Raw genomic sequence first — 27,033 nt, forward strand, 5'->3', positions numbered from 1 at the left:
GGCCTAGTTAAATAAATAAATGGCTGTTTGGCAGGGTTCTGAAGGTTTCTAAAACCCAGAAGCCAGTAAGGGCCACTAGAGGACTCGAGCTTTTTAAAAGGGCTCTACGGGATTTGTATACACTACACCTACCAAAACAAAACACATGACGCTGCACGCACAATTCTTCTCCCGGTGAGAGGATGACAGAAAGAACAACTGATATAAGAGAGATATTAATCATATCAGTAATGAGCTACTGTAAAGTACTCAAAGGCTAGGGTGATGAGATCAGTATAGAACAGAATCTTGATTTTTATGCTAAAAATGATACATATGAAGGGGCCAATTCTACTAGAATTTGGGGGAGAGTGTTTGTTTTCAAGGAAAATCCTGCTCCCTTGATTGATAAATTTGGCAATAACTCTGTAGTCTGGCAGAGCCCCCTCCAGAAGGTGAGGACAATCTAGTACTTAATTTGTACTATTTTCTCAAGCTAGCACCTATTAAAATCACCAAGCTGGAGTGTGAACTGTGTAAACATTTTGGGATTTGGGCCTGTTATGAACTGAAACTATGGGAGGTAGGACAGTTTGCCATTAATCTCTGTATCTAGGATGGAGCATCTCAAAGCATCAGCAGTTCTAGATGAAGAGTTTTGTTTTAAGCGGAAGTGGTTAAAATGTCTGAAATATTTAAAAGAGAGGCTTTTTTTAATGTTTCTGAACATAGCTTAACTGGCATAGCAACATTTCTCAAACTGCAGCTGCTCCTTTGCTTGCAAATACAAGGGTGAGTCACATACCCCTAAAAAATGGGCTTTAAAATGGAAATACCAGACGCAACCACAGTCTTGCAAACATAATACTATCATGGCATAAACTGAAACCTGTTTAACTATTTCAGTAAATGACATCTCATTGAAACTGTCTTACTACCTTCAAAAGACACTGTCGGCAGAGTGTGGAAGATCAATGATTCATTGAAGGCAAGCACAAGAGGAGCAACTGTTACATCTCGTGCATGTGAAAGGCTGTGAAACACTATGGCTGAGAGGTCACATTATCAGCCTTCAAAGTGTCCTTTTGGATGACAGTTGAAAGCAGCCTTGAGTATTACATTGACCAGTCTCAGACTTTTTCATATTTCCACTCACCTCTCTCCTGTCTGGATTCCCTCACTCCCACACCTGCACACTTAAGAAGGCAGGGCAGACACAGATGAGAGACATATTTAGTGGTTAAACACATGAGCTCTATTCCTGATTCCATCTCTGAGTTGCTGTGTAAACTTTAACAAGTGATTTAATACTATCTTAGGTATTATTGTAGCTCCCATTAACATAATATGTGAGCACCACACAGTCTTTAATAGGCCTATTTATCCTCACAACACCTGTGCAAGGCAGGAAAATACTATTCCATTTTATGGATTGGGACTGAGACCGAAAGAACACATTGTAAAGGTATGTAAAGGTATTTAAGCACATAGGCCCCTCATGCGATTTTCAAAAGTGTCTTCTGAAACCAATGGGAATAGACACTTAGGATTTTGAAAAATCACACTCCACAGCTATCTGCAACCACTGGAGGTGCCTACATGTAATAATGAGGCTTTGAATAGATTTCCCAAGAGGAAGTCTGTTGGAGAGAACAAAACTGATTGCAGCTCTTTCAAGTGCCAGTCTAGCAGCACTCTTCCGGACCTACAGGGACATTGCTAGCTGCAACTGATTCATTGTCAAATACCTAGCTCCTTGCACCTACGGTGCTATTGCACTGCAGTGTCTCTCTCCTTAGCATAGCATAGGTCACCCCCCGAAATGTCACTCAGATGCACCTGAGGGCCAGGCTGTTCTGGACAGCGGCACCGGGAAGGGACAACTCGGACTCTTTCCAAACAAGCCGGCCCGATCCAACTCTCGCAGGGCCCTGTTCAGAGCAGCAGCGCCAGAGGAACCCCTCTCCGAGGAGGGTGAGAGCTCAGTGCCAGGGTTTGCCGCGTGGTCCCGTTGCGAGGTGGGCGGGAGCCCCTGCCGCCCCTTGCAAAGCTGTAGCAGGAACGCTCGGGGACTAGTGGCAGGAGGAGCCTCCCAGCTGCCCCCCAGCGGCGGCTCTGCCCAGCGCCTGGCCCAGCCACCCTGCGCCCTTTGCGGGGATTCCGCCCTGCTCCCCGCGGCGCGCTGGGCTCGGGCGGGGCTGACCCGGAGGCGGGGCTGCGCGCGGGGCGGGCCGGGGCCCCAGGGCCCCAGGGCTCGGCGCACACACACCCATGGGGGACGGCGGCGAGAGGGCAGCTCCCCCGGCGCCGCGACTCACTTTCGCTTTGCTGGGCTTGCCCGGGCAGCGCGCCGGCCGGCGGCAGCATGAGCGCAGCGCTCCTCTTCCTCCGCCTGCTCCTGGTGAGTCCCGTCCCGCCGCGCCGGGCCCGGGCGGCCGCTTGTCAGTCCCCGCACGGCTGCGCCTCAAGCCCCCGGCCGCCGCTGTCCCAGGAAAGGGGGGCAGGCGACACCTCTGGCGCGGCCCGGGCTGGAGGGGCGCGCTCACTCGGGGACAGGCTGGGCTGCGGCAGCCCGCGGTGGGGGGGGGGACCCAGGTGTAGCGGCGCGCGCTGCGGTCTCTTGCCCTCGATCGCTTTTGGGAAGCGATGCCAGGGAGGGAGCAAGTCGGGGCTCGACCGCAGCGCACAGAACTCATTCCCGCCTTTGGCCCGAGCCCCTGCGAACGGGACGTGACTCTCACACGCGGTTTCCTAGAAGCGGCTTGTTGTTGCCGGTGTTTTCAACAGCTCGCAAAGGGAAAACTCCACCTAGCCTGTGACGGGAACTCGCCTACCTTTCTCACTGCGTCTTTCTGTGCAGTAAAGCGATGCAGTAAAACGCGTACTGGAGTTAAAATGTACCTTACATGATGCAGTAAGAGGACAGAGAAGGTTTTGCGGAGCTGGAGGACCCTCCACTAGCTGGTTTACAGGTGGATTTCTATTTTGGACAGCTGTTCTGGTTTTGAAAACTGACTTCTACAGTTGTCACGTCTCTTTCCTAGGATAAGAAAACTGTCCCAGCAGTTGGCAGTTACTAATCCTTTAATGGCCACAGAGACTACAGAAGTGAAATGAAATTAAATAATATTAATGGCCTAACTATAATTGAAAGTTGGGAACAGGATTGGGCCCTGAAAATGTGACATCCACCATTTATCAAACTCATTTCGTATGACCCTGATCTTGCCAACACTTAAGCACATTCTTGAGTATTTGCAGGATTGGAGTTACTCATTCCCTTCCGGTACTTTTACATTGAAGGGCAAAAGTCAAATAACGCTACGCAACTTGAGCTACGTCAATTGCATAGCGTAAGTCAAAATAGCTAATTCAGCTTTCCACGCTGTCTACACAGCAGGAAGGTGAAGAAAGAACATTCTTCCTTCGACTTTCCTTACACCTCTCAAAACGAGGGTTACAAGAGTCGGAGTAAGAAGTCCTCCAGGTCAACATTATTTCAAAATAATGGCTTGCTGTGTAGATGTGCTCTTTGTTATTTCGAAATAACGTTAGTTATTCCAAAATAACCCTGACGTGTAGACATAGTCTTCATCTACTCCAGGAGATATACTAAGACTGTTTCGGACATTTTCTATCTTTTTGTTTGAGGATCACAACCGTATGAATCATCCTCAGTTACTTCTGTCATCTCTCTCAGAGATAAGGTGTTGTATTTCACACACGAGATCTTCCTGCAGTATGAGATTACATTTGTCATTGAATGATTGTTTGTAGAGCAGAGGCTATTATTAAGATGATTGATAGTGAAATTTTAGCAATAGATTTTATTTATCACTCGTGCAAAATTAATTTTGGTAATGCAGCTATGTAACTTAGTTTATGCTGTGGAACCGTATACTGTGGAGACTCAGTTTATACTGTGGAGCTGTACAACAACTGTGCCACTCCACAGAACACCAAATGTTAATTAAATAGCATTAGCAATGCTGAACATCCAAACCGTGGACGTGTAGTTTGTGTGTGTCAAAAGGGGAGAAATGCCTCCAGCACACCAACTGCAGTGACACGCTAAATATATCACACCCATATACACGTAAGCACAGTCAAAAATAGAAATGTATTTATATCCTGGAAGTATTTAGCACAAATAGATAATGGTATAAACAAAACTTTTTCCCAATGCCCCTTCCGTTAATATACACAGTGGGCTTATGTTTCCATCTAACCCAGGCTCTGTGTCGAATCCCAGTCCTATTAGCCAGAGAGGAAATATCTCTCCCAAATGCCTATTATTCCCTCTTCTCTGATCTAGCATATGATCTTACCACGCTTTTTAAAAGGGCCCTACAGTATGCATCTGCCCAATTAATTTACTTACACCTGAGCATGGGAGTAGTTGTGTTTATTAACCCTTGATCCTGCAAATGATTCCACAGGGGGAAACTTCTACACTCATCATGGCACAGCAGTTGCGGAACAGATTCTTAAGAACATAAGAACTTCCATAATGGATCAGATCATAGTCCATCTTACCCAGTGGCCTGTACTACTAGAGCTTTGGGAGGAGCATACTGAACAGGGCAATTTTGTAGTGATCCTCCCCTATCTTCCACACCTATCTTTTGGTAGTTGGGGGTCCAGTCCTTTTTGAAGCCAGTGATACTTAGCTGTCACATCTCATGACAGTGAGTTCCATCCTTATTTGTGTTTCATGAAAACGTACTTCCTCTGCTCCATATTAAATCATTAGGTGATGCCTACCTTCATTAGGGGACCATCCTTAGGCTCTTAATATTCCTTCTTTGTTATCACAAGACTAGAAAAAACAAAACATAGACCATTTGAATAAACAGCTGGAAGACACTCATACAACAATGATAAAAGTGATACAGAATAGAGGGAAAGCAACTAAATCTAATAGGAACACATTTGGATACCTTGAAAATAGCAAACTAATATTAGCCAATAATTTTCTAATTTATATAAGAAGATTGTGTATCTAATAAGCAGCAAATTTCTGGGAATTTAGAAAAGACCTCTTAGAAGTTAAGGCCCTCACAATAAAGCATTCCATCCATTCTATTATCTATTACACTGTGCACGTGCTTAAAATGTATGCACATAAATTATCAGATTAAAGTCAACTGGATGACTGGTGTAAAGTTACCCCGTCATAAGTATTTGCATAACAGGGTTTGTATTTGCACCATATGTTTACATTTTTTCTGGTAAGATGAATTTCTGTTTTCTTCTACTTTGATGCAAGACACTGACCAACCAGGAAATGCTGAAAAGTGAACTGCAATATATTGTATAAAAAAAAACAGATCAGAAGCTTCCCCTGAATCTTCCATGATGATATCCGGCCACAGAGTAGCAACAATGATATAGAAGCTGCTAGTGTTGCTGCAAGTCTTAACAATAGACAGTAATCCTTATTTGCATTGAGAAAGAACTCCAAACTATCCACAGAATAGTTGTGTGTTACAAGGATCTGTTGTTATCTCTATTGTGCAGATAGGGAAACTGAGACAAAAAATTAATGCCAATATTTATAAATTTGATTGTGGTGGTTTTACTCCACTGTGACTCTATTGACTTCACAAAATTAAACTCAAGTCCTTTTTCTGGCCCCACTGGTTCTTATTACTCAAGTGCACTGAATACTACGGAGCATACAAATATTGTAGGTGTTACAGCTATGGTAGGATTAAATTATGCCCCGACATCAGAAGTGGACAAATACCACCAGCCTGTAAGCCGGATCTGGTCTGCCAGGATTAGCCCTTGATGGGCCCCCACCTCTATATTTATCTGCGCCTCCACCAATATGGTCAATCACAGCTTCTGTTAGCCATGGATCACTACTCTCTGCCAATGGGTGTTGTGGAAAGTCGTATCTTGGTCCACGCTGCTCCCATTGGCTGTGAATGGGCAAATCATGGCCAACAGGAGCTGCGATCTCTGGTACTTTCATAGGAACGGGTAAATACAGTGGCGGCAGCCTGCCAGGAACTAACTCTGGTGAACTGTCGTTATTTATTGCCCACCACTGTCCTACATACTGTTTTCTCGGAAGTTCTCCGTGCATGGGAATTGCGCCCGCTGTGGAAAATACCAAGGTTATGATCCACAAATTGCATGGATCATTGAGGAACCATAAAGCCCTCCATGGCTTCCTGAGCTCCATAGGTAGCTTGGCTCAATTGCCACACTGCCAAGGACTTCCCAACTAGTGCCTGTCATTGGAACTCAGTTCTCGTGGTTCCCCAGAATAGAGAGGAGCCCTGAAAGAAGATTAATGCCTGAGCAGCTCAAATGGAATTGGAACTGATAATCTGGCCCAAATTATGAATGCTAAGGGGTTTTCTGGGGTTAGTTTCCCCTACTAATTTTGTTTCTATTGTATGTTTAGAGTTTTAATTTAAAAAGGCATTTATCTTAGATTAGGAAAAGAAAAAAAAGCCACCATGAGTCATTTTAAGAATACATACCTTAAGCATTCCAAGTACGCATGGCATCATCCATTTGTATGAAGGCAGATCAGAAAGCACCTATCATCCCCTTAATGCATGTGTGTAACTTCTTTTACTGTCACTGAGTAATATGAGTAGTACTGAGGACGTGAGTGGTCTCTCCCAAGCATACCATCACGTGTTACCATTAGTGTTCCTTTTTTATTAATAATGAATTTTTTAATAGCAAAGGACTGCATGTCATATGGGAGTAGCAATTCAAAGAGAAAAAGAATAAAGTGAACCTGGGATATAAAGAAATACTTTGAAAAATTAGAATGTCAGGGGAAGCAAAAAAGGAAGAATATCAGGTGTAGGGCAGCGTATGAAGTTCCGATATGTAGTGCCTACATGATATTACTTGAAAGACAGTTCCTGAGAAGTAATCCGCATTTATTGTATTAAGAAGAATTATCTGTGGTAATACATTGGTTCTAAATATGTTACTAAATGTTTTGTTTCTCTCTTACCCTATTGTGTCAACAAGGAGAGAGCTTGGGGTGGTTTTGAAGAGATCTATGAGTTCATGTGTGGCATGTACATAGTAGCAGCTAAGAGAGTTTGTCAGTGTGGTTTCTGCATGATTATCAGTTATTTCCTTTGCACGTGTCTGTCATTTAGAAAGTTATTACTATGATCACTCATTTTATCCTGATTTCTATCCCACACTTTACACCTTTTTCTTTTCATGTGCATTTTGTATTTGCTCTTCCTCTAATCTTTCACTTTCTGTCCCTTGAAAGAAATGGCATTTGTAGTTCTCTTCACAATGTCAGACCTGCTAACCGACAGGTGTCCCCATGAATTTTTCCAGACCCTTCTGTAGGTCCTAATGAAGCAATCAGTCAGAACAGCTGCAAGCTCTGAGGGATATAGACACACACCTCTGGGGTGGCCTTACAGCACTCAGAGCACTTCTGGCTCCCAGATCTCCTCACAGGCCTAGATGAAGGCACTGCAGCCTTTTTGTGTAGGGTCACCTCTGAGATGAGGAATACACAATGAGACATTGTTTCCCTCTTCCCCCTCCCTACCTCTCCTCTAACCCTTGCTGCAGGGTACTGTTCCCACACCATCTTCAACTCCTCCCTCAGGGTCCAGTGCTACTGTGATGCAGAGATTGGGCAATTTTCCTACAACTATAATTTATCTCCTAGGTGTGTGTTTGGACTACTGGATCACAGCATGACAGTGATGTGCCTGTTGCACACTCTATATCTGATAAGCTGTCGATAAAGAAGAATATTTCTAAAAGGGAACTTGAATGTGAAGAGGGAGAATATCATGCAGAAACTATGTGCTGTAAAATGTGTGCACCAGGTAGGTATCATTTTAAGATAATTTATGGAAAAAGTAGTGAGTGGAAATGGCCACAGGCAGAATTGCATACTGCTGGATAAATACTCTATGGCAGGAGTATAAAATCATAGAACTGGAAGGGACCTCTAGAGGTCATCAAGTCCAGTTCCTTGCACTCATTCAGGACCAAGTAACATCCAGACCATCCTAACAGGTGTTTGTCTAAATGCCTTTTAAAATTCTCCAATTATGGAGATTCTACAACCTTCCTAGGCAATTTATTCCAGTGCTTAACCACCCTGACAGGAAGTTTTTCCTAGCCCATTGTTTTTAGATACTTAAAAACTGTTAACAAGCCCTCTCTATCTCTCTTCTCCAGACTAAAAAAACCCAGTTCTTTCAGTCTTCCCTCATAGGTCACGTTTTCTAGACCTTTAATCAGTTTTTGTTATTCTTCTTTGGACACATTTCCTGAAATATGGCACCCAGGACTGGACATAATACTTCAGTTGAAGCCTAATCAGTGCTGAGTAGAGCAAAAGAATCATTTCTCATGTCTTGCGTACAACACTCCTGCTAATGCATCCCAGAATGAAGTTCACTTTTTTGCAAAAGTGTTATGCTGTTGAGTCATCTTTAGCTATGGTCCACTATGACCTCTTGATCCCTTTCCACAATACTCCTTAGTCCAGTGGTTTTCAGACTTTGGGTCACAACCCAGCATGGGATCGCACAATGTCAGGCACTAGGTCATCTCACTGTAGGTCTGCAGTAGGTTTGGCTCCTAGGCGGGAGGGAGAGGGGAGAGCATGGGCTCCATGTACTGTCTCTACCTTGAGCACTGGTTCCACACTCCCATTGGCCAATTACTGGCCAATAGGAGCTGGAGAGGACCCATATCTGTGGTCAAGAGCAGCTTGCAGAGCTGTTTGTGTGCCTCCGCCTAGGAGTAGGGATGTTAAATTTCGATTAATCATCTAATCAACTCAATCAGTCGATAAGTGGGAGGTAGGGCACTCGCTATCCCAGCTGCACCTCTGTCTTTTAAATGTAGTAAGAGCTGCTATGGCTCTTACTACATTTCAAAGGCAGAAGCACAGCAGGCATGAGTGGGGACTGCATCAGTCCCCATGTGCGCTGTTTCCTCATTATGCCTCTGCCTCCTCTGCCCCCCTGCACAGATGGTGCTGGGGGAGCCAACTTTTAAATTGGCTCCCCCCAGCACTGGCTCCTGCTCCCCCCACTTGCTGCCTCACTTTGATAGAGGCAGCAAGGGGGTGGGGAAGCAAATAGCCGAGTCACTACTCAGCAATCCAATAAGCACATGCTTACCAGGTAGTCATCTAGTCGACAATTCGCTTACATCCCTACCTAGGAGCCAGATCTGTTGCTGGACGCTTGCAGAGCACAGCATTGTCTGCAGTGCCAAGACAGGCAGGAAACCTGCCTTAGCACCCCCATTGCACCACTCACCAGGAGCAGATGGAGGTAAGCACATACACCCTGCCCAAGCCCTGAGCCTCCCCACAACCAGGAGCCCCCTCTTGAATCCCAGACCCTTCATTCCTGACACCTCCTGAGCCCACACTCTAGTCAAAAAATATAATTATGCTGGGTCACGAGCATCAATAATTTTCTTCAACTGGGTCACAAAAATGTTTTTTTTTAAACTAATGCCTTAGTCAACAGGTGAACTGTAGGCCAAATCTGAACCACCAGCTACTTTTGAACGGGCCCTGAAAATAAAAATAATTGAGTACTCTTGCTCCATATGCTGTAGCTTCTACTAGGACACAGTGTTATAGGACCTTCCTCTGGCCCTCAAGAGACAGAACTACAGTGGCTTCATATTTTTATTCAGAAATCCCTTGGGCATTGAAATCTCTATTCTTTGGATTAGTCTCTGTGCTATATTTTGGTGTTTCCCGAAAGAAGTATATGGTTATTCCATGCTGTGCAAGCATTTTTGCATGATCTGTTCAACACCTAACTAGAATGCAGAATGTTAGAAAAACACATATTTACTGAGTTAATGCCAATAACTCCCCATGGATTTTAAACAAGTCCATGTAAGCTACAACATGCACACTTTTGAAAGAGATTTTTAAAAATGCATTCATACTCTTTTGCCCACACAGTTACCTAGGTAAGCCTGTAAATGGGTATTTTCATTGGGCAGATCATTTGGTTAGTAAAAGTCTCTTCTTGTTTTTAATAATAAAAATTTTAAATCCACCCCTGCATATGTTACTTTACCAAAAGACATGTACAGATAGATACCCATCTAGTTTATCTATAGTATTTAGAAAACTTTGAGCCTGTTACTAGTCATACATTATAAAGTTTAAGAGATGAAGAAAAGCAGAAAACCTGAAGCAGATCTTCCCTCTGACAACTTCTGGGTACAGATACTGCAAGTTTCATTCTTCTTTTTGCATTTTTACAGGTTCATTTAAACGTGCTGATTGTACAAAAACCAACAAAACTGCAGTTTGTGACCCATGCACAGAAGGAACATACACGGAACAAGACAATGCCCTCCCGGAGTGCATGAGGTGCAAGTCATGTGACACTATACTTGGTATGTCTATAAAATACCAACTCAAGCAAAAAAAAAACATTCCATAGAATGATACTGAGCAGGTACCACAAGTAAGGGGTAACATATAGTTATGATGTCTCAGAACAAACCAGAGAGGAAATTGTGACAGTCACAATGTGGTCCCTGGATCCCCTTTGCTCTACAGGAGAGAAGAATATGCCATGGCAGTGCTTTTCCTGAGCAGTTGTTCAGGTGCACTTGTTGGCAGTTTGAGAGATAATAGAGTTAAAGCTTTTTCCACTCCACACCCATCTGAGTTGGAGGGCATGTAGAAGCCCCTGAAGGTGTCTCTTTCAGTCACAGTATGACATGTGATATGGGTAGCTCATTATGACATTCTAAGGTGCAATCCGGACTAGGGAAGGATTGTGTCATCACCTGCCTTGCTACGCTGGGTTTCCAACCTGGGCACCTCATAAACAGGGAGCATACAGTTTGCACCCTGAGTATCTGCGGATAGTTAGAGCCTGCCAGCAAGACTCCAGTCAAACTCCAGCTCCCACTAGCCTTGGTTATCATTTGTAGTATGATGCCAACACATTCCCAGTCTCATATTTTCTCTCCACCCCCCCGCAAAAAAATGTGTGTTCTACTTTATCCAGCCCTGTCCTGGGCAGTTCAGGTATTGTAGATCCCTTTCCTCTATAAGGGGTCAAATGTAAAACAGTTTTCTACTTTATGCTGTATTGTTTGGTGACTCAAGTTAAACACAACACTGGATTAATTTTGATTAAAGAATAAAACAAGTTTACTTAATTACAAAGAGATAGAGTATAAGTATATAAGTCATTAAATTCAGAAATGTTTACAAGGGAAATAAAAATAAAATACTTTCTAGTAATGGAAAGTTAGCAAACTAGATTTGGTTCAAGGTAAAATTCTAACCAAATGTTTCCAACAATGGCTGACCAGATTATCAGGTCAGAAACCCTCCTAAAATCCAAAGATTATTTCTTTTTCCTTTAGATGAAAAAGTAAGAGGGAGATAGAAAGAATAGAGAAGAGACTACAGGGGGTGAATTAGCCCCCTTTCTTTTATAGCCTAGTTACCCTTTGAAGTGTTTCTCCCCTCAGGATTACCCGCTAGATAAAATTCCTCCCTCTGTGATTGTGGAGAAATGGGATTTCATAGTGAAAGAGGCTCCTTGTTGCATGTTAAAATGTGAATGTTTGTTTCTGCCCCCCCCTCCCCTTCACTGCCAAGTATGGCAGTTTTACAGGTGACAGCCAGTCAAGTTTAATGACTAGAGGTGTCAGCTTCTTCTTTGTCTTCAGCAAATGGTTTATCCACTCCCCAAACTTGTCTGGAAAACACATTCAAGCTGTAACTTCAGCTTATGTTTAAAACTGTACATGGGGGCTACGTCTAGACTGGCCCCTAATTCCGGAAAAGTCATGCAAAGCAGGTAAGTCAGAACAGGGAAATCCGCGGGGGATTTAAATATCCCCCGCGGGATTTAAATAAACATGTCCGCCGCTTTTTTTCCGGCTTGGGGAAAAGCCGGAAAAAAAGCGTCTAGACTGGCGCGATCCTCCGGAATAAAGCCCTTTTCCGGAGGATCTCTTATTCCTACTTTCAATAAGAGATCCTCCGGAATAAGAGATCCTCCGGAAAAGGGCTTTATTCCGGAGGATCGCGCCAGTCTAGACACTTTTTTCCGGCTTTTCCCCAAGCCGGAAAAAAAGCGGCGGACATGTTTATTTAAATCCTGTGGGGGATATTTAAATCCCCCGCGGATTTCCCTGTTCTGACTTACCTGCTTTGCATGACTTTTCCGGAATTAGGGGCCAGTCTAGACGTAGCCATAGACTACATCTACACTGCACATCTATTTTGAAATAAGCTATTTTGGAAGATATCTTCTAAAATAGCTTATTTCAAAATAGCACATCTACACACCAAATGCACATTGAAATAGTACTTAGCTATTTTGAAATAGAGCATCCACACTGATTGGACGCTAACTCGCTTTTAAGGCCACCTGGAACCACTTCAGACAGGTCAGCAGTTACTTCATGTGGCTGCTGCTTGAGGCTATCTGAGGCTTGTGCTTAAAGGGACCCCCTTGTATAGCAGTGTCTCAGGCTTTTTTCCTTTGCTTACCTCCTCGAGGGACAGCAAAGCCTTTTCTTCTGCCTGCTGCAGTTGCCCTTGTGAACATCTCAGCTTGCCAGCTATGGAGCCAAAGTTGCCTCTGGGCAGACTACAGCTATCGCAGCTTGTGGTGAAACTCATACAGCAGTTTCTGCAGGCTGCCTCCCAGGGCCTGCAGGAGCCCAACCCCCAGCTCCTCTGGGAGACCCTTCTTGGATCTCAGTGGGCGCGGCTCATTCAGCTGGATTGGGACACCAGTGCCAACTAGTGGGACTGGATCGTCATGGAGCAGTGGGGAGACCAGCAATGGCTCCATAATGTCAGCATGAGGAAGGATATGTTTCTGGCTCGCCCCTGCCCTCAGGCAGCAGGACACTCACATGACACCCTCCAGAAGTGTGCCACCATCAGCCTCTGGAAGCTCACCACACCAGATAGCTACCAATCCTTCGGGAACCTGTTCAGTGTGGGGAGATTGACCATCGGGCTGTGCTCATGAAGGTATGGCATTCGCAGGTTATTGTCCCAGGAGGGGTGTGGACTGCTGGAATGGGGCTCCCTAGGGAAAAGGAGGGTGGGAGTAGAGGGAGGTGCAAACCCCTTCCCAGGAAGTTTTTTCAGAACTACCCTCACAGCCCTGCCCGGGGATGGTGTAAGTGGGGGGTTGCTTCTGGTGTGTGTGTAGGAGAAACGGTGGGATGGGCTAGGGGAACCTTCCACTGGCCCTAGTACCCCTATGATTCTCTGTTTGTTTGTCTCCTTCTGCAGGTAGTGAGGGCCATCAACACCATCCTGCTGCGCAGGGTCATCCCCCTCAGCGACGTGGATGCCATCATCACCTGATTTGCCGACATGAGCTTCTCCAACTGCGGGGGGCTATTGATGACACCCACATCCCCATCCAGGGCCCCAACCACTGAGCATCTCTCTACATCAACCAGAAGGGATATTTTTTGATGGTCCTATAGGCCGTCATGGACCACTGAGACCAGTTTACAGACATCTTCGTTGGATGGTCATGGAAGGCACATGATGCCCGCATCTTCCACAACTCCAGTGTCTTCGAGAAACTGCATGCTGGAACTTTTTTCCCTGACCACACCATCAGGATCAGGGACATGGACATGCCCATGTGCATGGTGGGGGACACGGCCTACACATGCTTGCCTTAGCTCATGAAGTCATACACCGGCCACCTCGACAACTCTTGGAAATACTACAATGTCAGGCTCAGCAGGGCCTGCATGGGTAGTGGAGAGCGCTTTTGGGTGTTTGAAGGTGCGGTTCGGATGCCTCCTCACCTGGTTGGACCTTGGGGAGTGCAACATCCCTCACATGGTGGCAGCAGGTTGTGTGCTCCACAATATTTGTGAGCCAAAGGGGGAGGCATTCCTGCCAGGCTGCGTGGGCGGAGGCTGAACGCATTGGCAGAGCCATTGAAGGAGGAGTTACAGTGAGAGCAGAAGTAGGAGTGGGAGCAGGAGCAGGCATCATGGCGGCAATGAGGGACTGAACGGCCGTACACATGATGCGGCCCTGTTCCAGCAGCTCCTCCAGGTGTCTCACCACAGCTGGATGTCCTCCTGAAGCCTGCAGTCGATGGTCTGCTCCATGGATCAGAGTGCTGCAAAGTGCTCCCTCTGGAAGTCATTCATGGGTTGTCAGCGCCTATAGATCCCTCAGGTTCATGAGGCTATCCTGGGTAGCATCGACCAGGACGCAGTCCAGATCCTCGAAATAGGGGCAGATGTGGGGTTCTGCCCTGGAGTGGGAGCTGCCTTCCCTGCTCCTGGCCTATGCCTGGTGGAGCACTCTATTTGTGCTTGTTATCCGCACTTGTTCCTGGGTGGCCAGACTCTTGGTCGTGTGGCCATAGACTATCAGCATTCCTGTGCCTGGTGCGGAGATCCTGGAAGTTTGCCTCCTCACCCCAGACCTCAATGAGGTCCAGGATCTCCATACCAGACCAGGTAGGTGCACATTTCTTTTGGCCCTGGGCAAGAGCCTGAGAGTCATCTGACTGCTCCCTGGGAGCACTTGGGGGGCTGGTGGGAGCAGCAGACTGGCTCATGTCACCCAAAATGTGTAGCTGTGGCAGCTGCTGTTTGGCTTAGGGCTGTCAGGGTCTCCTGCCTGCCACAAGTCTTTTCCCTGGAGGTTGCAGCTTGAAGGGCTCCAGGAGAAGGTGGCTACAAAGTATGGCTGAGTGTAGACAGAGTGGCCAGCAGGACACCTTAAGAAGGGCTGGAGGCCCCTTATTGTGAAATAACTGCATCTGCCCTGTCTACACAGCCCCTATTTTGAAATAGCTGGTTTACCAATGCCAAAATAAGCTGCCCATTATTTTGAAATGATTTTGAAATAGTGCTATTGCTGTATAGACGCTCACATAGAAACAGCTTTGCTGTGTAGACATATCCACAGTGCCATTACATGCTTTTCATTGTGATATGATTGATCAGTGAGCTATTAGTTTCCAAATGATACTTCACAAGGCATATTTTGTTCAAAGATTATTACAATACATGTAGGATCCGAATACAGAAGTGCAGTCAGCCACACCCACCTTATGCCCTAAAAGTCCCTTCTATTGGCATTTACCTTGGCTCACAATCTGGTCTAATGTGAAAACATTTTGGATAGTCAAACATTTTAGGGTGTTAACAAAAGGTACCAAACCCAATGTTTCTAGTTAATGCCTTGTTTACAAAAGTTATCTTGAATAATTCCTTGTGGTTAACACTCTGTCCCCTCCCCACACAGACAACATTGCAAGATACAACTTGATTTTCTCACAGACACACCTTTTTTTTTTCTTTAAACAAGTAGTCCTGTAGCATCTTAAGAGACAAGGCAAAACCCACTTCCTCATAATACTGTATTATATATATATATGTATGTCTGTATGTTATAAGGTACTATAGGACTACTTGTTTTTAAAGTTATAGAAGGACTACTTGTTTTTAAAGTAACATGGCCACCCTTCTCAGACCTTTACACAGTTTTTTGAGTATTTTAATGACACCCATGACACAGAGCAACCATGTAGGACAACATAAACCTGTTCCCACTTTAGGCCTCACTGAAGGAGGTTTGAAGTTGCTTCGCCTCAAACTCAGAGGTGCTGCATAGTAGAAATTTGTGCATAAGAAGAGGCATTTGAGGAAGCCCATTTGCAGGTGGCTAAGACAGGGAACATACATCCCATAAAAAAGTTGAAAATCCTTAACTTAAAAAAAGTTTCCAACAAGGGATTGTTGTGTTAATATTAATGCATTTAAACTTTATTTTGAAGTTATTAGAGGCTCAGGTCCCTGAGCATCCTACAGTGTTTTGCACCTGATTGCGTCTGGCCCTCCAGCTTTGCAATTATGTGGGAGGGGGCCCAGAGATCCTTGCGGCCACACCACATAAAATCATAGAATTTATAGAACCATATGGATGGAAGACACCTCCGGGGGTCATTAAGTCCAGCTCCCTGCCCAAAGCAGGACCAACTCTAACTAAATCATCCCAGACAGATCTTTGTCAAGCCAGGACTTAAAAACCTCTAGGGATGGAGATTCCACCACCTCCCTAGGTAACCCATTCCAGTACTTCACTATCCACCTAGTAAAATAGTTTTTCCTAACCCTCAGTGGTTGCTGAAATTCTCAATTTTAGGTCAGGGCTGGAGTTCTGTTCCAGCAGCATATCTTTTCCTTTAATGTCTCTTGAGGTACAGGTTCAACCTTTCTAACTTGGAACTCTCTCATCTGGCAATATCTGTGGACCAACATGATTTTAGTTAGTCAGATGTCCACCTATCACTAGGGACGTTAGATATCATGTAACTGAATAGTTGTGTAACTGCATGAAATCTTAGCAGTTATATGACTCTTTGATAGTCCCCGTAGGTGGAGCTGTCAGCCAGTGCGCTCCTGGCTCCACTCACAGGATAAGTCTACACTGCAGGCTTCTTGCGCAAGAACCTTTTGCGGAAGAGATCTTCCTCAAAAAGTTCTTGCGCAAGAGCGCGTCCACACTCCCATTCGCTTTGACACAAGAGCGTATCCACACTGCCTTGGATGCTCTTGCGCAAGAAAGCTCTGATGGCCATTCACAGAATGGCCATCAGAGCACCTGTGCTTTTTCCGATAGGAGTTTCTTGTGCAAGAAACCCTGTTGTCTGTCCACACCTACCTTTTTGCAGAAGAGCTATTACAAGAGCTATTCCTCATAGAAAGAGGAATAACTCTTGCACAAAAAGCCCTGTCTTCTGACAATCTACTGTACTTTTTCTTGCACAAAATTGCACTTGTAGTGTGGATGCTTCACAAGTTTTTGCACAAAAACTCTACAGTGTAGACGTAGCCTCGGGAAGCCCCCTGCCACCCTGCACTGCTGCGTCTGTATCAGAGGCAGCAGTGTAGGGTGGCAAGCAGAGCTGGTCTATGAGAAGAGCCAGTTTAAAAACCATCTCCCTGTGCAGACCAGCTGTCTGTAGCCCCACGCTGCTGCCACTCATAAGGTATGTCTACACTACCCTCCTAGTTCAAACTAGGAGGGTAATGTAGGCATACCGCACTGCAAATGAAGCCCGGGATTTGAATTTCCAGGGCTTCATTTGCATAAGCGGGGAGCCGCCATTTTTAAAACCCTGCTGGTTCGAACCCTGTGCAGCGCGGCTACACGGGGCTCGAACTAGGTAGTTCGGACTAGGCTTCCTATTCCGAACTACCGGTACACCACGAGGTTCAAACTCGGAAGCCTAGTCCGAACTACCTAGTTCGAGCCCCGTGTAGCCGCGCTGCACGGGGTTCGAACCAGCGGGGTTTTAAAAATGGCGGCTCCCCGCTTATACAAATGAAGCCCGGGAAATTCAAATCCCGGGCTTCATATGCAACTGCGGTATGCCTACATTACCCAGCTAGTTCGAACTAGCGGTGTAGTGTAGACATACCCATATAGAGGTGATATAGAGGCAGCATCACATGGTGGGAGCAGCCCTGCAGACAGGGACTGCTGCCCCAGAGCAGCCTGTCTCCAAGGCAGGCCAAGGCTTGCTGTGGACAGAGACTGCTCTGTGGGATGCGGAGCAGCCTCTGTCTGCTGGGAGCTTGGACCCACCACAGACAGGCTGCTTCACAGCAGCCTCCCCTGCCCTTCCCCTACACTAAAGGCAGCAGTGTGAGGGAGAGCAGGTGGCACCAGGGAACTGGTGCTGGAGAGAAGCAGCTTTTAAGCCGGCTCCCCTAAGCACCAGAACCTGCCTCCCCTCACCACTGCCTCTGTAGGAGGCACCAAAGGGGGGCAGGTGGTCCACAGCACTGGCACATGTGGGGAGCGTGCTTGAAAGCCAGCTCCCCATGTGTATTGGCTCCAGCCTGCCCCTCTTACCCTCTGCGCTGCTGCTGCTGCCTCTCTATCTGGGACAGCAAGTGGGGGAGGGGGAATGAGGTCCCGCCCTTCCCCACCCTTGTTGCCTCAGTATCAGAGACAACAAATGGGGGGGATGTGTGTAGTCGACAAGATTAAGCCTAGGCTTATCTTTTAATTGTGTAATCATCTACTACATGATGACATCCCTACTTATCATGGGTGTGGCCATGTTTCCCGCGATCCCATCACGTTTGCTTATAGCCACCTGAGCGGGCTCTCAGTGTTCTGTTATTTAGCTTTAACTGAGCACTAAATGTCATCTAAGAGCCCAGTGGAAGTTGGTAATGTTGCTAGACAATATTGACCTCCTGTGGTTCAGCAAATTCTCTGATTTGGCACCGGTCAAATCCCAAGGGAGCTGGATTAGAGGTTCAAACTGAACTGACAAGGTCCCCACTCACTCTATGGAGCGCCTGCCTCACCTGGCATGAAAACTGCTGTCGGCGAAAGAAAATTATTTGTTAAAAGTCACGTTCCAATCTGTGTGTTACTGGTACTCTATTGTTGTATGGAAAGCTCCTGCTGTGTTAAGATCTCTGCAGCTAAGTCAATCTTACTAGCCCATGAGGGTTAAAAGTTGACTTTAAATAGTAAGATCTTACTAAAAGAAAAACTAAGCTAGTTCAAACTAGGCAAACAGAGTGACTCGGCGCTGCCCAATGTGTCTCTTTTACCCAATGTCCAGTCCACATAAGTAGATGGACATCAGGGAACTGTGCCAGAGGATGATGCCAGCAAAAGGTGCAGGAGCTGCACAAGGAGCCATCACAAAAGTGGCAACTAAATATACAGGGACCTGACCATTCAAGTATCGCAGAATGAGGAATGATAAAATACTGGCAGATTTTTCCTAATGTTATATACTAGACCTCTTCCAGCAAAGCAAGTGCTTAGTGTTAGGTTGGCTGGTTGGGTTTTTTTGCAGCTTTTGCTTGCAGATAACTCTTTCCCTCCCTCCTCTTCCCAGTATCAGAAGGTATGTATAGAAAACAATATGGTGATGCATGCTATAATTACCAGCACATATTGATGTATATAGCAATATTCCTAAAAGCATGAGCATAGCATTTGCTAATGGTGCACTAAAATAGAGTACCACCATCTTTTAATTGTCGAAAACTTTTGGGATTTATTTTAGGTTTTGAAGTTGAAAAACATTGTACCACCACTAACAACACAAAATGCAGGTGTGCACAACACCACTTTTGCAATTCTTCTGAACCATGTGGACACTGTGATCCATGCAGCAAGTAAGTCTGAAGTCTTTAAATATTTGTATAGTTAAATAATAATGTGAATTAGTCAAGCTCAGTCAGTTTTCCCAGTGTCATTGTGGCCTCTAAGGCATTGCTTAGACTAGGAAAGATACTAGTTAAACAATTTAGCTCACTTAAGTGAAAATCCCACATCAGCATAGTACTTTTTAGATCCAGTTAGTGATCAAGTTAAATCTAACAGGATTTTTACTTGAGTTAAGCCTGATTTGTTGAGCTCATTCAGTGAGGGGAAGCACTTTTTTCCCTAGTCTGGATAAGGCTAAAAACTTTATAGGTTCCCATTTGCATGCACAATGACCACAGTTGTGTGCAAATATTTATTTGAATGCATCAATCTACACAGAAATTTAGAAGCCACTTTAAATAATTCCCACTCAAAATTAGGCTTGCCAGATGCTTTCACCAAAAATCCCAAATATGGGGACAGGTGGGGGGGGGGGGGAGAAACGGGAGACCAATCTTGTTGAGCAAAAATAAAGGCGCTGCGCCTTTAAGAATCCCCGCGCTGCGTGCTTCCCCCGGCCCACACCAGATGCAGCAGGGGAAGATTGTCCCTGCCAGCCTTCCGTACAAGAGAAACCGAAAATCCTGGACATTTTACATATCCTGTATTTTCTGGGTTTTTTTTTTTTTTTACCGGACAGGGGCCAGAAAAAATGGCCATGTCTGAGTGAAAATCAGACACCTGGCAACCCTACTCAAAATGTTTTTGAGCTTTGTGTGAGTGGATAGAGGATTGTTCCATGTTGGGAAGTTATAGAATGAAGAATTGGCTGGGTAAGAAAGCAGAGTTGGAAGTAGAAGGTGACAGTCTATAGAGGAAGAGAACTTTAAAGAAAGCCGTGGGCTCCTTTTATAGGCTCAACTGACAAACTTCTCATACTTTTCTAATCTCCTTCCCAGGAAATGACATGAGGGGTAAAGTAATATATTCGGTCCAATAAAGGCTATTGCATAACCCATTATGTCTATCTAATATTCTGGGACCAAAACAGCTACAACAACACTGCATACATCTCATTCTGGTCACAAAAACAAACTATATTGCATACAAATTTGATATTCCTTCATTTACCACACAAACTAGTTTTAATTAAAAGTCTAAAATGGTAAAACTGAGGTTTTAAAATTATTTTGGTTGAAGGAATAAATTTTAATTTTCTGGTAGGAGATTTTTAATATCTAATTTTGGGTCTTTGTCACACACTGATTGTATCTCACCTTGAGGCTTTGGCAGATTGAGAGATGTATTTGGTTCCTGTTCATAAGCTGTAATGTAGCCCTGATGTAACAGGTAACTCTGTACATCTGCACTGCAATTAGACATCCACAGCTGGCTGGTACCAGCCAATTCAGGCTAATGGGGTCCACCTAAAGGGTGGTTGGATTGCAATGTAGATGTTCGGGCTCAGGCTGAAGCCCAGTTTCTGAGATTCTCCTATCTTGCAGGGTCCTAGACCCAGGCTCTAAATCTGATGTCTACAAACTTTGGGTACTGCTGCAGCTTTTAAGGGTTTACTTGAGCATCCACAGGCAGGCCATTCACAGCTTCCGGTGGCCATGGTGCACTGTTACCAGCCAATGGGAGCTGCAGCAAGTGGTGGGGACTGGGCCACCACTTCCGGGAAGCTTTCATTGGCAAAGAATGGTAAACCACAGCTACTGGGAACTGCAAGCATCCATACCTGTGGACGCTCAGGTAAACAGAGCATCTCACAGCCAGTTAGTGTCTTACCTTTAAAAGCCATGATCCAAAGTTGGAAAACTCCACAGTCTATATCAGTGTTTCTCAACCCGTGGTACAAGTACCCTTAGGGGTACTCAAGAGAAGTCTGGGGGGTACATAATTACAACTGAAATTGAGAGAGAACTGAATTTCTGTTTTAAGTTTTACAGCATTTTATTATTTTTGTACCTTTCCCCCATAGCCAGCATACCCTTCCCCCTCAGCTATTAGTGGGTGTAGGCAATTGTGCTTTTGTTATTGGGCACAGCTGGGTTAGTGGGTACAGCTGTTTCTGCTTCCCCAAAATTATCTCAGTCATCGTCTCACCCTACTTATAAAAAGCAAAACCAAACCAAAACACGAAAACTTTACTCCCAAGGTGTTTGAGTTATTTTAGAAAGAGCGCTTCTTTCTTCTGTGCTTTTCTCTTCACTTCTTTTTCTTTTTTTAGATTTCCTCCTTTGTTTTATTTTGAGGATATTTTTGAGGATATGTTTGTTTTTATTGTGTTTCATTGGGTTTTATCATGCATAGAGCACCATGAATTGCTCACAAGGCCACCTGACAGCACTCTGTAAATAGTGGTATTATCATTTACATTATCACTAATGCCTTATGGGAAACTGGGCAAGAATCCCTAGAGACTAAATTTTAAAACATTGGAGGACTAAACAAATACTTTTCCCTCTTACTGAACTCAAAACTCCACTTTCTTACTGTATTAAAAGCCAGCTGGAAACAGGGTTTGGGGACATGGATAATGTTGCCTTCTTTTAATGACAGATAGAATAAAATCAACAATCTTTAAATTATTGCTAAATATATAAATATTTGTCATCTTTTTCTCTAGGTGTGAAAATGATGCCATTGAAAAAGAATGCACTCGGACCACAGATACCATATGCAAAACAAAAGGTGAATCACTGAATCCTGGAATGTAGCTGGATAGAGTGGAATCAGCTATGAAATGTAGGTCAGATTGCGTGTGTTAGGTCCAAGGGAGGCAGCAGGAGCTGCACCATCATATGAAATTCTTCCTGGGGACACCTGGAATGCAGAGGGAGCACACTGACTGCTGCACAAGGGTAGAACATGGGCTCAATTCAATGACTGGCCAGATCTGCTGGCTGATGTGGACAGCTTGCCCCTTTTAGAGAGGCTTGTATCGTAGGGGGCAGTAAGAGAGAGTAGTCCCTATAGGCAGGAGAGAACAGGAATGATTTTTGTGTCTTGTTCTGATGCAAGGAACAGGGAGGGGAAGAGTCCTTGAATCTCACGACACCCCCCCCACATCTATAAAAGGGCCCATAAAGTCAGGCCTCTTTATATACCTGTGAAGAGGTCCAAATGTGTTGTTGTATTGCAGTGTTTTTCTATGTTTTACCTTTATGTAAATGTTATAATGCTCTAAATTATCAGGACACTTCTGGTGGATCTATCTAGTGGCTGGAATCATAATCACATCACTAGCAGCCATCGCAGTGTACTGTTGTAAGTTAGTCTCTTTTCTTCATCCATTCTGCATACTGAATTGACCACTCTATTAATTATCATAATTCTCCTCTTGTGGGTTTTTCATTGTAGCATGAATACATACTCCATGCTGGTTTTAAAAATTCTTTGGCCTTGTTTATTTCAGACAAGAAGAAACGGCAGGATTTTGATTTGAACAAGGAGATGCCGTGTCAGGATGTCCACCGCCCACCCATCTGTGTTGTAGGTATCGTTGCTTAGCATGGCTGAAATTCAGCTTGGTGCAGCACAAGACCCCTCCACACCACTTAAATCCACATGGGGGCTGTGTAGATTGTGGAGACCCCTCCCTTTACATTCTGGTTTTATATGAAGGAAGTGAACTTCACCACCAAGAGAAAGACTCTTGGGGGAGAATTCAAACTATTTTTTACCAAGTAAATAGTGGGCTTTGTCTAAGTGCGTCCTAGAAGCCGGTCTGAAAAGAGAGTTTTGTATTGTACAATGTATACAGAGTAAGAGAAAGTTTCAAACCCAAATGTCCCAGCTACATACACAAACTAGGAAGTCAGGGATTTCATTTGGATCACTCCACTATGTATCTATGCCTGAGATACAGTTAAAGCTTTTAACCCCTAAATACTCTTATCTTTAAACATGCATTGTTCCCTAGAAAGGTATAGGCTAGAGTGGGATGGGCTAGCAGTGCCCAGCAGCTGAGTCTGTCTACACTGCGACACCATTTGGAAATAACTAGCGCTATTCCAAAATAACTTAGTCCACATCTACACAGCAGGCAGCTATTTCAAAATTGTGTCAAAATACTGTCAAACTGGAGGACTTTTTACTCCGACTCTTGTAAGCCACATTGTACGAGGAATAAGGGAAGTCGGAGGAAGAGTGCTCTATTTCAAAATAAGTGCTGGGCAGATGCTCCCTATTCAAAATAAGCTATTTTGAAATAAGATAAGCAATTGACGTAGCTCAGTTTGTGTATCTTATTTCGAGTTAAGCCCCGCAGTGTAGACATACCCTAAGAGAGGACATTGTGTCATTCTGTCATGACCCTCGCTACTCCCTTCCTCAGCCCATCTGTCGGCACAACCAAAGAGCTCAGTTCATCCAGTTTTCTGTGGCCAAAGGACAATTGCAACAGAGGGGACCATGAGGAAGGAGCGTGAAAGCAGGGGCTCAACAGAGTTTTCTAAAGAGGACCCTGAAGAAAGAAATGTAATATTTGCTAGCCTGACTCATTAGGGTCAGATCACTGCAGAAATGTGCATAAGTGACCCAAGGTTTGCATCACTTCTGCTTTCTCCTCATCAGCTGCTTGTCTTTAAGCTGTGAAAAAAGGAAAGGTATAGAAGTAGGGGAAGCTGCCTTTTTGCAACAGCCACTCTCTCCACTCTGGTAAAAGCCCCCTTTCCCCTCCCCCCGCCTTAGACAAAGAATCTTTTCTCTCCCAAAGAATGCTCTATACATTGCTTAAGCATTTTGAGTAGCGAAGACCCTGAAGTCCTTGTCCTAGTCCAAATAAAGACCACCTGTATTTTTATTTTTCAGTTTAAAATTGGTCATGGTTAAAGCTCGGAGAAAACACAATTTTCATGACATTTAGCATTCTGTGTAAATTGGTGTTTAAAAAAAATTGATAGTGGGAGTCTATGCCACTGCCCAGTAAGGTATAAAAGAGAATATAGCACCGAAAGAAGAAGAGAAGATGGGATTAAGTGAGAACACAGAAAAACAAATCAATTACCAAGAAAAACAGGTGACGGGTGGTGAGGGAGGAAGAGAGGAAAATACTCTACAATCTGCAGGGCCTCTCTTTACACTTATTTCTGTATCTGTTTCCAGGAAATGGAGCCTCTCATGCACCCAGGTACGAAATAACATTTTACTTTCGCTGAAGGAATCATGAGAAACATGGTTTTGAAACTGTGTAAGACTGTAGGCTTTGCTCAGTTTAATGCCAGAGCAGGCTCTGTTTTGAAATGCTGTCACTTTTCACTGATTTGTAACTCTTCTTCTTAAATAAATGTCAGTTAGGGGAACAATCCTACAGACCTAAGACACAATTCTCATTGTTTTCAAATTCAAGAAAGTTTTGCTTCAGTAAGGGCTGCAGCCTGTTTTACCTGATCCATGTTAAAAGTAATTAGTTATTGAAAAAATACTCTCTTCTTGTATAAGCACTCAGATGTCTTCCTGCTTGTTAAAAATTTGCATATGTGCAAATTTTTGGAGATTTTGTCCCACAGGACTAACTAGGAAATCCACTACTGGTTAGTAGATCAGTTGGCTGCCTTGTTGCCAGATTTCATGTATTCATGTATTCTATTCTCCTGGACTTTGCAGCTTTTAAAGGCTCCATTACAGATCATGTAGTATTGAAATGTAGTTGTACACAAAGAACAGAAGATAGGCTGCTGTACACTGAACTGTCTAGTGCATGAGTCAAGCACCTGAAGTATCTTCATCTCGTGGTTATGTCCCAGCTAAGAGAATGCCAGAGGTGCTGATCTGTTTGTGTGGAATTTATAAATTTGGTGATGTGTGGAAGGCAAGGAGAAATAGTCCTAGGCTATGCCTTCACTGTGAGTTCTTCTGGCAGAAAATATGCTAATGAGGGACTCATTAGCATAGGTCATGATCTCATTAGCATATTTTCTGCCATTTTTTGCACAAAAAGAAGCAGTGTGGACAGTACAGGCATAAGAATCTTGTGCAAAACAGGGGTTTTGCGCAAAAAAAGTTCACACTGCTTCTTTTTGTGCAAAAAGAAATGGCAGCAAATATGCTAATGAGATTGCAACTTATGCTAATGAGTCCCTTATTAGCATATTTTCTGCTAGAAAAACTGGCAGTGAAGATGAAGCCCTAAAGAAAGACTTGTGGGCTTATTTGAAGTCACAGGAAGGACATGGGTCCATACTTGAAAGTCTAAATTTTCTAACAAAGAATGTAGATTTATTCCTACTATGAATTCCCTATAAGAGATTGACTCTCATGTCTCATTTAGCCTTAAACTCCATCTGTTTTGAATAGGAAAGGTGTGATCTATTTAAAATGTGCGAAAAATCAGTAAAATACTAGTGTTTATATTTATATAAACATACTATTTATATTTCCAGATGTTGACCTGAGCATCCATATTCCGGCTATTGTAGAGGAGATGACGCTATCACAAGTGAAGGCTTTTGTTCGAAACCGTGAAATCTCAGAAACTGCCATAGAGCAGACCCTCCAGGATAATTTAAATGATTCAGTAGAGCAAAAAATCAAATTATTCCATATCTGGTATCAACATCACGGGATGAAGGGGGCTTATGGAAGTTTGATCAGCAGCCTAAGAGAATTAAAAATGCGTGCCGTTGCTGATAAAATTGAGAAAAAACTGAATGTGGTCACTTGCAGCACTCAGGAAAATGGAAAATGGAATGTCAGTACAGCTGAGTAAACAAAGGCTATTCTGATGGACATAATGTGTAGTCAGTGGACACACTATCTAAACACATTAGTGTTTTTGTATCAGCTCTTTCAAAGGCGCTTTCCTTCATCATTTCTACCTGATTTTCCTGACTAAACAAGAGGAAAATGAACAATTACAGACAACATGGCTAACTTCTGCAGACATATCAATGTGCATTTCAAAGACTGAGATTTTCTTACTTGAGGAAAAGGATTGGGAAGGATTCACTATAAAAAAAAGCAACCATACAGTAGTTCAAGCAGAGGACTCACAATGCTGTTGCATGCAAACAAGTCAGCTAACGTTTTGAAATAAAGCTTTAAAGATTTATAGTCCTAAACACGGGATAACCTTTGTGTTTAATTATGCTCAAGTTATGGTTTATAGCTATTTTCTTTATGTAAAGAATGAAAACTCTGGTGGTATGTTTACAGTATTTTTCAGCAATAATGGTGGGGGGGAGAATTTGTTTTAAAATTAAAGGCTAAGTTTAATGTAATTGATAAACATGTAAAGATTTACTTACATGAGAAATCCCATTTAAATCACTGAGGCTATTCACTTGTGTAAATTTACAAGATAAAGAATATACTTGTTTTTATAGTTTACTTTATATGGTACTTTCCTTTGTGAAAGCATATGCATATATTTCATGAAGGGCCCCAAACTAACCTCAAATGTGTGGGTGCAGTTTCCATTGCCTTCTATAGTAATAAAGGTCCCTTCTGGCCTTTAAAAAAGCCCCCCATGAATGCAATCTGTGTCTGTATATCTGAAGAACACAACTGGGTCCCCAGTTTCTAAAGGAGAGATCACCAAGATCCAAATGACAGACCAAGATCCAAATGTTTGCTATTTTAAATATTTACATGAGAAAGGCTAATAAGATACAATCAGCAATGAAAGAAGAGCTTGAAATAGTATGTGTTTCTTTGAAGTGAAAACAGTGAGCTCCATTCATTTCAGGACTATATGAAGGCCAGAAAACTTCATCAGACCAATCTAGTCAGTAAGGCTGGGCCGCCACGTAATTTATCAACCTCCAAACGAGCCTAGGGAACTGCAGGACTACTTGGGGGAAGGCAATGTTAATTTGTAAACTTACATTAGTATCCTGCGTCCTATAAACCAGCGTTTCTAGTGCTGAACCTATTTCCTTTTCTACCTCTCT

General features: G+C 43.9%; 2 protein-coding genes across 2 annotated transcripts in view; one reads left to right on the forward strand and one right to left on the reverse strand.

Annotated features, from left to right (window-relative positions):
- ACTA2 (actin alpha 2, smooth muscle) overlaps nt 1–2,321 on the reverse strand; it is a 47,093-nt gene extending 44,772 nt beyond the window's left edge. Inside the window, exon 1 of the mRNA XM_075935103.1 lies at nt 2,298–2,321. The gene's annotated coding sequence lies outside the window, so the exon portion shown is untranslated. The remainder of the gene's footprint in view (nt 1–2,297) is intronic.
- FAS (Fas cell surface death receptor) lies at nt 2,250–26,907 on the forward strand. The gene is made up of 9 exons (XM_075935104.2): nt 2,250–2,380; nt 7,655–7,817; nt 10,243–10,377; nt 19,053–19,164; nt 21,768–21,832; nt 22,337–22,408; nt 22,557–22,633; nt 24,248–24,272; nt 25,525–26,907. Exons 1-9 carry the CDS (start codon nt 2,345–2,347, stop codon nt 25,848–25,850), a joined length of 1,011 nt encoding a protein of 336 aa, XP_075791219.2. The 5' UTR covers nt 2,250–2,344; the 3' UTR covers nt 25,851–26,907.
- Nucleotides 26,908–27,033: the final 126 nt, after the last annotated feature.

Source organism: Pelodiscus sinensis, chromosome 8 (genome assembly GCF_052426305.1).
Source record: "Pelodiscus sinensis isolate ZL-2025 chromosome 8, ASM5242630v1, whole genome shotgun sequence".
NCBI lineage: Eukaryota > Metazoa > Chordata > Testudines > Trionychidae > Pelodiscus > Pelodiscus sinensis.

What these genes read in the sequence shown, in the direction of transcription:
- FAS (XM_075935104.2), top strand. Translation starts at nt 2,345, where the DNA reads ATGAGCGCAGCGCTCCTCTTCCTCCGCCTGCTCCTG. An exon ending in CTGTAAAATGTGTGCACCAG is followed by an intron (nt 7,818 to 10,242) that starts GTAGGTATCATT and finishes GCATTTTTACAG; the next exon opens with GTTCATTTAAACGTGCTGAT. An exon ending in GTCATGTGACACTATACTTG is followed by an intron (nt 10,378 to 19,052) that starts GTATGTCTATAA and finishes GATTTATTTTAG; the next exon opens with GTTTTGAAGTTGAAAAACAT.